At 41.0% G+C, this 12,023-nt stretch overlaps 2 protein-coding genes across 12 annotated transcripts in view; both read right to left on the bottom strand.

Annotated features, from left to right (window-relative positions):
- VPS35L (VPS35 endosomal protein sorting factor like) overlaps positions 1–5,905 on the bottom strand; it is a 119,840-nt gene extending 113,935 nt beyond the window's left edge. Inside the window, exon 1 of one of the 4 annotated variants that reach the window (XR_014254981.1) lies at positions 5,804–5,902. Coding sequence is in view for 3 of the 4 variants with exons in the window: in XM_082430979.1 (XP_082287105.1) it covers positions 5,804–5,820 (17 nt within the window). In the remaining variant the exon portion in view is untranslated. Of the gene's footprint in view, positions 1–5,803 lie in introns of all 4 variants that reach the window. The other 3 variants (XM_082430979.1, XM_082430978.1, XM_082430977.1) reach the window with 3 other exon arrangements.
- An 82-nt stretch (positions 5,906–5,987) lies between these two features.
- Positions 5,988–12,023, bottom strand: part of CCP110 (centriolar coiled-coil protein 110) — a 28,639-nt gene continuing 22,603 nt past the window's right edge. For 5 of the 8 annotated variants that reach the window (XM_082430962.1, XM_082430967.1, XM_082430963.1 and 2 more), the window contains one exon: positions 5,992–10,370. In XM_082430962.1, coding sequence (XP_082287088.1) covers positions 10,318–10,370 — 53 coding nt within the window. In that variant the 3' untranslated portion in view covers positions 5,992–10,317. Of the gene's footprint in view, positions 10,371–12,023 lie in introns of all 8 variants that reach the window. The other 3 variants (XM_082430969.1, XM_082430968.1, XM_082430966.1) reach the window with 3 other exon arrangements.

The raw sequence follows: 12,023 nt of genomic DNA, 5'->3' as shown, positions 1-12,023 counted from the left end.
AAGCAGCTTTGGAACTGGATAATGGGTAGAGGCTGGAAAAGTTCTGAAGTATGTGCTAGAAAAAGCCACTATCCTGAATGGACTGATTATCCAGTGATTATTGTGAGGGCTCAGAAAGAAGAGAGGAAAGCTGTAGAGAAAGCCTCAACCTTCTTAGAGAATACCTAAGTGGTGGTAAACAGAATGTTGGTAGAACCGCAGAAGGTAAAGGTCATTCTGATGAGGCCTCATACAGAAAGGAGGAACACGCTTTTGGACAACGGAGGAAAGCAATCCTTGTTATAAAATAGCAGAGAGCTTGGCTGGGGGCTTCCTTGGTGGCGCAGTGGTTAAGAATCCGCCTGCCAATGCAGGGTACACGGGTTCGAGCCCTGGTCTGGGAAGATCCCACATGCCGCGGAGCAACTAAGCCCGTGCGCCACAACTACTGAGCCTGCGCTCTACAGCCCGCGAGCCACAACTACTGAGCCCACGTGCCACAACTACTGAAGCCCACGTGCCTACAGCCCGTGCTCCGCAACAAGAGAAGCCACCGCAATGAGAAGCCCGCGCACTGCAACAAAGAGTAGCCCCCGCTCACCACAACTAGAGAAAGCCCACGCACAGCAATGAAGACCCAATGCAGCCAAAAATAAATAAATAAAATAAATAAATTTATATATAAAAAAAAAAGAGCTTGGCTGAATTAGTCCGTGTCCTGGTGTTTTGTGGAAGGCAGAACTTGTGAGCCATGAAATTTGGATATTTGGCTGAAGAAATTTCTAAACAAAGTGTTGAAGGAGCAGCTTGGCTTCTCTTGAATGCTTACAGTAAAATTCAAGAAGAGAGGAATGACTTAAAGACAAAATGGCTGACCAAACGGCAAACAGACTTAAAAACCTGGAAAACTCTCAGTTTCAAAGAGCATAGGAAGCTGGCCCCTTTGTTTCCTTGGCCTCCAGATGCCTTGAATTCATCCCTTCCACGCCCCCCCACTCCCACCCCCATTCTCAGCTTCTTGACTTCATTGATATGTGTATGAACCCCAAATCTAATTGTGCCGTGCAATTAATCATCTTTACTCAATAAGCCCCACCTACCCAGACACCTAACACAGTACAAAAGAACTGAGATCCCATGTAATTTCGCTTCCATCCCTTTCTAAATAAATTTCGCTTTGAGTGTAGGAAAGGAGAAAAGCTAGTTAACAATATAGACCAGCCTCCACTTGTTTTTTGTTTTTAAAGGAAAACCCCTACCACAATACACTGCCTAGTCCCTTTGGGTTACATTTACTAAATATACACTGTCTTCATCTTCCAAAAATATTTCAGTTGAATTCATTTATGAAATAGTCTTCCAAACTCCTTTTAATATGCTACCAGCCAATCTTTGATTTATAAAACAAACAAAACCCCAAAGAATAAATTGGAAGTCTAGTCATCAACAGCCATAATGGAGTTTAAAACATCAACTTATACTTTTCCTCCTTTCAGATCACTCTTAACTTTATCAATAGAATTTTGAACAGTTAATTTAATAGAATGAGTAGAAATGTAATCTGACCTGAAATTCAACTGCAAATGTGTTTTTCATCGCTATAATTATTAACAAATCAACAGCTAAGAAAAGTACAATATCAAAACAGCAATATGACTTGATACACAACAACCAAATATCAGTTCTCATTTATTATGTGCTTATTATTGTTGGAGCCCACAGCGGGCCACCCCAAAATATGGCATATTGATTATCTTGAATTAAAGTTACTTAAGAAACTTAAGAAAGAGCTGATGTAGAGGGACACTCTGACCCTCCTCTCTGTCTCCCTGAAGGCAGGAAATAAGTCTCCCCTGTGAAAGGTGCCCACCTGCATCTGGAGGTAGAAGGACACTCCTGTCGCCAGAGATGGGGAACTCAGGGCCAAGAAGCCTATATAAACAAACCTTGTTATTTCTTTAATACCACAAGCCTGCTGTTTGGATTCTTCACTAATTAAGCACCCAAAGCCCAGCTTTCTTTGTTCTGTCAATTCCCCACAAATTTATGGTTTCTTTGTCTAAAAAGTATAAAAGCTGCCTATTTCAGCCACTTCTTAGGTCCCCTATCTATGAGACCTCCAGAACACACAAATTAAAATTTGTTTCTTTTTCTCCCATTAATTTACCTTGTGTGAATTTTATTATTGGTCCAGCCACAAGAACTCAAGAGAGTAGGAGGGGAAATTTCCTCTCCCTGACACTATATACCAGGATACAGGACAAGCCCTTTACCTCTATTTCCTCATTTAATCAATCCTATGAGGTAGGTACTGTGATTATGCCCATTTCTCAGACGGAGAAGCTGAGGCTGTTGGTAACTTGTGAGAGGTTAGCAAGTGATAGAGACAGATGCAAACTGAGGCAGCCTGCCTCTAGGATTCAGTAGTTCTACAGATCATCTATAGGTCAACTTGAGAATTTGAAAAAGCAATTGTCTCTTTTTTTTTTTTTAAGGACTGAGCTTTGAAATGAAATTTTTTTTTTTTTAAATGTGAGGGAAGGGAATTCTTTGGGGAAAAAATACTGCTTCTGGAAAAACCTTTTTTAAAAAAGGAAAGGAAACATTTACCCTTGCTGAAAGTGCATGTCAAGGTGCTATTTTGATTTTTCAATCATTTCCTCCATTAATTTCCTCAAATTTGGTCTCAGTTCCTTAGTGTTTCCTACAGGTTGAGATGTTAAAAGCATTTTCTTCCATGCCTGGGTCTTTGGTAAGGCTAACAGTGACCTCTAGTGGCCATTTTCTCAAAAAGCCTTACTTTTCTTCCTGCGAACATAGCTGATAAGCTGGTAAAAATACCCCCAACTCCCAGCAATGCGAAAGGGTGGTCTGGCTCCTTGGCAGCTGCCACAGAAAAAAGGCCAACATTTCATACCTCCGCTCCTAGCTTGGTCTGGCCTCTGGCTACTCCAAGTGTGAGTCACAGATCACCAACAAGGGCATCACCTGGGGAGTACTGAAATACCCCTACAGAATCAGGGTCTGCATTTCACCAGAATTCCCAGGTGACTATTTTTAAATTATTTACATTGGATAACATGAATGTGTAGAAATCCTATTACCAATTACCAAATTAATCTCCTTATACTGGAAATACCGAAATCCACTAACTGCTTTTTAATTCTCAAGTGACTTTTTAATTACTAATGACATAATCTGGCCACACAGTTTTTTATCCCCCAATCACAATATACGCCCCCTCCCCAATAAAGTCTTAAAATGATGTAGAAATTCTGACTCCAAAGAATGGTATTTTTTTTAAATTTATTTATTTTATTTTATTTTTATTTTTGGCTGTGTTGGGTCTTCGTAGCTGCACGCCGGCTTTCTCTAGTTGCGGCAAGCGGGGGCTACTCTTCCTTGCAGTGCCTGGGCTTCCCATTGCAGTGGCTTCTCTTGTTGCAGAGCACAGGCTCTAGGTGTATGGGCTTCAGTAGTTGCGGCACACAGGCTCAGTAGTTGTGGCTCGCAGGCTCTAGAGCACAGGCTCAGTAGTTGTGGCGCACGGGCTTAGCTGCTCCGTGGCATGTGGGATCTTCCTGGACCAGGGCTCGAACCCGTGTCCCCTGCATTGGCAGGCGGATTCTTAACCACTGCGCCACCAGGGAAGCCCCAAAGAATGGTATTTTTAACAGTGCTATGACCATAGGACTGAAAAGGAAATGTAATCCACAGTGCACTGGACATCTCACAGGTGAGGTCAGTAATAACAAAAAGTGTGGGTGAGAAGAGGCATGCTGGGGAGACCCATGACAACACAGCAGGACTCAGGAACCCTGCAACCCAGGAATCTCAGCCCAGGACCTAGACTGTAGGGCCATATGACAATAATGATTAAGATCAGAGGTTTGGGACTTCCCTGGTGGTGCAGTGGTTAAGAATCCGCTTGCCAATGCAGGGGACACGGGTTCGATCCCTGGTCTGGGAAGATCCCATATGCCGCAGAGTAACTAAGCCTGTGCGCCATAACTATTGAGCCTGTGCTCTAGAGCCCGTGAGCCACAACTACTGAAGCCGGCGTGCAGCAACGAAGACCCAACGCAACCAAAAAAAAAAAGATCACAGGTTTGAGCTCCAAACCTCAGTGCTCCTTGCAGGCTATAAAGCTAAATGAACTGCTTCATCTTTCTGTCTCCACTTTCTTATCTGAAAAATGGGGTTTTTAGGAGATGAGATGTTGCACGTTCAGCACTTAGCACAGTGCCTGGCACAAGATAAAGGCTCGATAAATGTCAAATTTAATGACAGAAACACGTTTCACCTCTGAGGGCCTCCTCAGTTTCCTCATTCACTCCATAAATATTACTCAGCACCTACTATCTGCCAAGCTCCATGCCAGGCTCTGGAGATACAATGATGGTTAAAACTCAGGCCCTTTAACTTAAGAAGCATCAAGTCTAGTGGGCAAACTGAAAGATGAACACATGCTACCACAGACAGAAATGTTTAGAGCACAGTCAGACTAGGAACTGTGGAGACCCTGGATGCTAAAGGGCTTATGGCACCTCTCTCTGTAAAGTATACCAAAGGTAAAAATGCACTGGGATTAAACAGCATCCTTCCTGGATCTTCTGATTACAAAATTCCAGCCAGATAAGTGCATTGAAGCTATATGTTTTGGCATATAAGCCTTAGTGATTCCCTAAAAGGGGTTTTGCATGACTAGGTCAAAGAAAACTCAGGGCAGGTCATATAAGAACTCACTGGCATCCAATCCTGATTTAGCATACCGAGACTTTTGAAGGAAGACTCTTAAAGTGTTAGACACGTGAAGGGAACAAGAGAAAGACCACTGTTTATCAAGCATACAATCAGATGTATCTGATTATTTCTAAGGTCCAGGGCTGTATATTTTTTCATTTGCTCACTCACTCACTCATTCAATGTAAACCACTTCACATCATTTGCAGAGAAAGATCAGAAAATAATCTCCCTTTCTCACGTGCCCAAATAATTCCACTACTACCATCACAACTTGCTCTGGTTCTTCACACACTCGTAGCAGCAGCTGGAGCCTGAAGCGCCAATCACTCCTAGCTACTCCAGCCACAAGAGCCCGACAGGCCCATCAGTCTTGGAACGCGCCATTAGCTTCTTGATGACCTCCTATTCATCCTCCAAAACCCAATTTAAGGCTCTTCCTCTCTCAAGCCTTCCCCAAGCCGCCAGGTGTGCCTAATCCCCAATGCCTTCTTTGGATATCCTATTCAGAAGCGTATCTGCTCCACTAAACTGTCAGCTCCTTGAGGCCAAGGAGTACGTCTGAGGGTTGTGCATCGTGAATGCCCAGTGCAGGGCCCTGCACAGAGTAGGATGAATGGCAGCCATTTCACAGATGAGAAAAGCAAGTCTCCTCTAGATGAGCCCAGTCATTCAGAAAACAGCCAGGTCTTCCGAGTCGTCCAGACCAGAGCTGAGGCCACCATTTTCTGCATCCAGCTCCCCCCAGAACCCGCGCCAACTTCTGGGAAAGCGGAGGCCGGGGAACTTGAGCTTTTTTTAGGGAATGAATGGAGAGGGGGGCGTGGAAGGTGCGGGGAGGGGTAGCGGAGGAGAGGACCAAGATCCCACCCGTCCAGCTTCAGGGAGGTCCCCTGAACCCGGGTAGCGGCCGGGAATCTGTGGTCAAGACCACCCGGGGATGGGGTGGGAAACTCCACCAAACCCAACAGAAAGCAGTTCACACACTCCCTCGCAGAGACACACACCGAGACAGAGACAGAATCCCAGAGACAACCAAGGACACCACCTCCCTTAAGCCCAGCCGCCGTTTCCTCCTTACCAAGGAAAGACCGCCATCTTCCCAGTCACATGACCGCTAGTTCTGGGACCGCCAGCCCAATTCGCCCTTCCAGGCCACGCCCCCTCCCGGCCGCCATGTTTGTGAGGGGCGGGCGCCCCTCCCCCCGCAAGGCCACGGCCGCCATGATTGTGAGGGGCGGGGCGCCCTCCTGCAAGGCACGGGCCTTGCCGCTCGGGCCGCCATGATTATGAGGGGCGCCGCAGGCCTGGTGGCTGCCGCTGCTGCGGCGCTGACATGAGCCGGGAGCGTGTGGCAGGTGGCCGCCTGGCCAGCCGGCGCCCTCTGGAGGCGGTGAAGAATCCAGACACCCGCGGAGAGAAGACGCTAACCGCGGCTGGGGTGGGAAGAGCGTCCAGCCTGCGCAGGCGTGCTTTTGCGGCTAATTAGCAGTTTGGCTGGGTAAGCCACGCCCCCTCTGCAGGACACTGCGCCCACCTCCGTGCACCGGGGAATTTAGGCACTTACCGTACCCACCTCCCAGGACTAACAATCTGGGTCTCTAAGGGCTGCCCTAGATCCAAATGGGACAGCTTTCGACTGGAACTAAACTAACTGGAGAAATCGGGGTCAGCATTTCACCCCACTTGGCGAAGCCGTACGTTTCTATGAAGGTGGATGTCCGTTTCCACTACAGAACTTCCGTGCTCTAGTCTAGTTTTCTCTGATTAAAAAAAAAAAAAAAAAAAAACAGGATATTTTAATAAATGGTTGCCATAGTAAGCTTGTGTCACGCCCTGTGCTGAACACTTTGCGTTCACTCTTCATTTATTCCTCACTGCAAACCTCTGAAATTACGGCAACCGGGATTTGACCTGACTACTAGTTTAATAGGGGAGATCTGACGGGGGTGACTGTTGGTTAACAGTTGGTTAATCACAAGGCAGCATCTGATCCTCAGGTTTTCCCCTTTTTCTTTAAAGTGTCTTTTCTGACAGGAGGAGGTCAGAAAACCACAGTCTCAAAAATCTCCTCAGGAAAAGGCAATAGAACATACCCTAACCCTCTAATGGAATACGTAGTTTATTTAGCACGCTGAGTCCTAGTTTCTTCAGCTGTGAAGTTAGGATAATTCTGACTGAGGTGAAGGGAGATGATTATCAAATGCCCGGCAAATGGTCAGCAGTCAGTTGAAGCAGTACATCACTCACTTGGCAGGCTAAAAAAATCATATTGTAACTTCTGCGACCTTCCTGTTTTCAGAGCTTTTCTTTCCAGGGCCACAGACGATGCAGTGTATCATAAAGCAGGGCTTCTCCCGTTTGAATTGCACAGACTCACCCGGGGATCTTAAAGGCAGGTTCTGATTCAGCTCTGGGGCAGGGCCAGGGCTTCTGCATTTCTAACAAGTCCCCGGGTGGCACTGCTGCTGGTCTCTGGATGCAGAAGGGGCTGTGATCGTTGTGGGTGGTAAAGGGGGGAGGGGCACATAACGCAAGCAGCGGCAGAGCAACAGCGAGCGCTCCTCAGCACATTCAGCCACACCCACTGACCCTGAACTCTATAATAATATCAGGCGTGTTACACAGATAATGGAGGTAATCCTGAAACAGTCTGTTAAAGTGTGAAAAGGGATTCTTCCCACCATAGGCTGGGAAGCAAAACCACGCTTCTGGTGGCAACTATGTCAACCACCTCAAGAAACTGCGTTGAGAGCCATAGAGAAACTGACCAAAAGGGAACAGATTAAATAAATAAGTGAAAAGGTAATATTTTACTGTCAGGTATAATTTTGGTTAGACCTGATATCTGTTCTCAGAGCTGTCTTTAGAACCTAACCGATGTGACTCCACTGCACCATACCCCGATCTAATTTGCTGCATTCCATGACTCAAAGTCTCCTTTGTTTTTTAAAATTATTTTTATAACCTACATGTATGCCCACTATGGTCTGTTAGAGATAGCATTCCAACTTCACTTGCTTATTTTTTTTATAACTATTACTCTTCATTTGGGGGTAGGAGGGGGATTGTGTGTGGTTGTTCATGGGACAGTGACACCTGACAGAAAAAAAAGATCTTCATCTCCAGAATGGGTCCTTGTTTTCAGCTCAGTATGAGTAATAAAGAGTTCCCAGTCATATTCATTATTATTCCCAATGTACATAATAAACGAGAGCAAAGGGTGGCCACTGGAAAAGGGAGAGGCTGTTCTCACACTGCCTCGTAGATGATCAAATGTAGTATCTCCTCGATAAGAGGTAAAAAAGAGGACCATTGGACTATGCTCACATTAGATGATCAGGCAACAGCAGTGGTTGGATTCTTAACGCTGTGCAAGTTAGCAGCTTGGTGTGAGCTTCAACCTTAGCATTCTCTCCCATTCGATCCTTAGCAGGCCTCCGGCTAAGACATTTCCAGCTCCAGTGAACTTTTGCCCTCTGAAAAGTCCAACTCATGCAAAATCAAATGCTGGGGGGCTAATGTTACAGCTTACATATTAAATAGTGGGATATACCTTTCATGGGTCTTGTAATTGTAAAAAATTATCATATTACAGTATTAATGTCTTGGCCACATACTTTTCAAAAGTCCTTTCTTTGGTAAATAAAAAAGATCAAATGAGATTTCCTTTAAGATGAAAAGTTTATTTTGCCTTTTGCCTAGAAGCAAAACTAGTGAAAATTAAAATTAAAGTATAAAAATAAATATAATTTACATTCATGGACATTCCACTCAAAGAAAAAATAACAAAAATAATATATATAAATAAAAATCCATTAAAAGCACAAAACAATGTCTGGCACTTTTATGAGAAAAAGCTGTGAACATTAAAAAATTTGTAAAACACACAAGCTTTTATCCTTTAAAAAAACACTCAAGTTTTGCATCCTTAATCTAAAACTAGTTTTACCTCTGAAACATACTATTCGTTGTAGCCAATTTGCATTACTGTACACAAAACTTTTAGCATCTATCTTTCATACTGGAAAGACCCACAAGATCTGAGTAAGCTGTATCCTGAGTTTTCAGAATGATAAAGCACAATTTATCATATTAAGAAGATAATTTTGATACACTTTGCCCACAAATATAAATTGGTAACTCAGATATTTTTGACTGTGTTCTATTTCTAATTTCTGATTCACTCATTAAATAAATGATACATCTCAATAAAGAAAATCAAGTTTACACCCAGAGTAGATTACTATTTTCTGTCTACAGCTAGATGTAAAAGTTAAATTATAAATGGAACGGAAAATCGAAGAAAACAATCTTTATCTCGACATTCTTAAGAGAATATTAAGAATATATACAGTCTGCATTTTCAAAATACCAGTATCTTTTTAAAATTTAAGTTAGAAAGATTAAATGTACACATAAATGTTCCCAATTTTATGTGAGAAGCACAAAGCCCTTTTGGAGATGGCATGCATGATAAATTAACAGTGACATTCTTTTTCATAAAATCATGTTCCCTTGGTAACATTTTTTGGTTTATATTTTAAATGATTATGTAAGTGATGAAAAACCTTAAACATTAGTGCCTCTTATGTAATGCAGACTTTCAACTAGACAGTATTATTATCCCATTTGAAAATCTGAATTTATCATATAGTATAGCCCTTTATTCTCCCCTAAATCCAGCATGCTAAAAAAAGCAGACTATGAAGAAATAAACAGACTAAATAGAAAAATGTAACTGCATGCAACATGTTATTCTATTTTAAAGAAATAGATGTAAAATGCATTCATTCCTAAGCACTACTACATTTAAGAAGATTGTGCTATCTTCCCCAAACTTGTTATACCCTCCACAGAAAGATTTTATAATTTAATAGAAATGTTTCTAATAGTACTAGGGTAATAACATACATTATTAACATACATTAAGCCTAACATTTCTGTGAGACAACTAGTTGTTGAGAGGAACGTATACCTGTGACCAAAATGGTGATGCCCAGCTACTCCTGTGGTGAATTTTAGGCGGACCACAATCAACAGGCAAGTGTTCTATCCCATGTGGTTATACCGTAAGTCCAAGAATATGAGAGATTAATCAGAGTTTTCAAAGTTACAAAACCGGGGAAAAACATTCTTCTGCGATAATTTCCCCTCAAACAGAACAGTATCTAGTTTATCAAATTCAGCAGTGTGCAGAGATTAATGAAATTTATATTTCAGAACTTATTTATAAGTTATCACACCTTTTCAATATTTTATAGAAATAAATACAAATGTCCTTTAAGTTTACAAAAAGGTTCTCGGCAGACACCTGAGTAATAAAACAAACTTATGTTTGTGCAGGTTAAGGACAGAAATGAGCCAATTACTAAACACTAATTTGTCTTCACCCAAAACTGATATTAAGAGGAAAATTCGGTGGGGGGGATGGGATTAGCCAGACTGACCAAAATATCCAGATGATTTTTCAGCCCTTTGACATCACTTTGCCTGGGTAAACAGAGTCCAGAGTTAAATAAAACGTCGTGAGCAGGGAAAATAATATGGATCCTAACCCTTCCCCCCCTTTTTATCCTAATGAATGTTGTCTTCTTAAGTTGTCGCAACATTTGGCCGCTTTCTTTGGATTTTTCCTGCATATACTCCTAAAAATAGAGCAAAACTAATATTATTTCTCAATGTTAGTTTTTCTGTAATGATTCCATTTAATGAGTGCCCACTGTGTACCAAGCACTGAGCTAAGCAAAACACATTATTATATTTAATCCTTATGTAAAATAATCACGAGGTCAAAATTGTTACTACTATTTTAACAATAATAAAACTGAGACATAGGAGAGTTAAGTCACCTGTATAAGTAACAGAGCTAGAAGTAAAAACTCTGAGAACCCAGTTCTACCTGATTCATTGTTTTACTTAACCATTTTGCATTACTACCTCCTACTCTGCTTTAATTAGCAGTTTCTGAATTTCACTATAAACTCTTAAGTCAAGCACAAGACATCAAATGAATGTTTTAAAACATATATGAGATCAGAGACTGCAATTTAGTTTCTAAAAACTATAAACAACTTTAATTGCTTTGCAGCAAACTTTAACGCCTTAGAATTGTACTTCAGTCTAAGAATATGATAGTCTATCAACATAAAAATGAGTTTTCTATAAAATGCTTAATAAAAGGTTTGTCCTCCATGTAGATCAAATCAAAGCATAATTTCAAATTTGTTTGAAACATAATCCAGGCCATTAAAAATTCAAGGAGGAAAGAATAATCTTTTCAAAAGCAACTATGGATCCCTGTGTTGAGATTCATAGTAGAATTTTAGTCAGCCAAAAGCCAAATTTTCAGTTTATGTAAAAGGATAAAATTCTTTAGTCTTTTTCAATTGTCTAAATATGCACTCATGTATAAATAAATCTTTAGGAAAAAATAGGAAAGAATTTTTGTACTTGTTTAGATACATATTAATTATACATGTTAATTCAAGGGTTAAGTACATTTTTATTAATAATTATGTTGCAATGCAATTAGACCACAATAGTTCTAAATACTAAACTTCATTGTACACATTAACTGCAATGACTTCCTATTCATCCTTTATACTGTTGCGTATTACTGAATAGAAACAGTAGTTGCTATTTTACTTATAGATTCACAAGTGACAAATAGTGGAGATGAAATGCATGAGAAAGAATATGGAAAGTAGTCACTGTGGCAATAGACAACATTAGGAAAAACAATACTAATTCCTCAATGATTTGCCAACTAGCTAGGATTTATTACAATATATAACACTAACATGAGAAAAAATTGAAAATGTCTTAAAATTCCATGTAACTTCACAAGCAACAAATCTGGTGTTTGGTCTGAGTTCTTCCAAATGGTTATCTTTCAAACCAGCTGATTCTACCTCTGGAATAAGCAGGATTTTCAGCTCTGTAATCCCCTTTAAAACAACTCCATTGACTGTCACTCACAGTGAATTCCAAAAGATGACCTTTTAAATTATCCTCTATATATTCAACATTATGAATTAAACTCACTATATATACATGCAAAAGGCGAGCAATCAATTCAAAGTTGTGATCAATATCTTGTTCCCTCTTTGAAATTATGTGAATAACATGAAAAAATTTATGTTGCTTATTCCCTCCTAATTTGGAGAAAATTACTTAGTAATAAAAGCTCTAAAATATGAATAATGGTGTATTAATGAGAACACTAGAATTGATTAAAGATTTAATTTTAATTGCCTGGTGATTAGGTTTCTTGTAAATGTTTAGAAAGCAGTCTAGTT

The sequence above is a fragment of the Balaenoptera physalus genome (assembly GCF_965194825.1).
Source record: "Balaenoptera physalus genome assembly, chromosome: 16".
NCBI classification, from domain to species: domain Eukaryota; kingdom Metazoa; phylum Chordata; class Mammalia; order Artiodactyla; family Balaenopteridae; genus Balaenoptera; species Balaenoptera physalus.
This window is presented reverse-complemented; position numbering and strand designations above follow the sequence as displayed.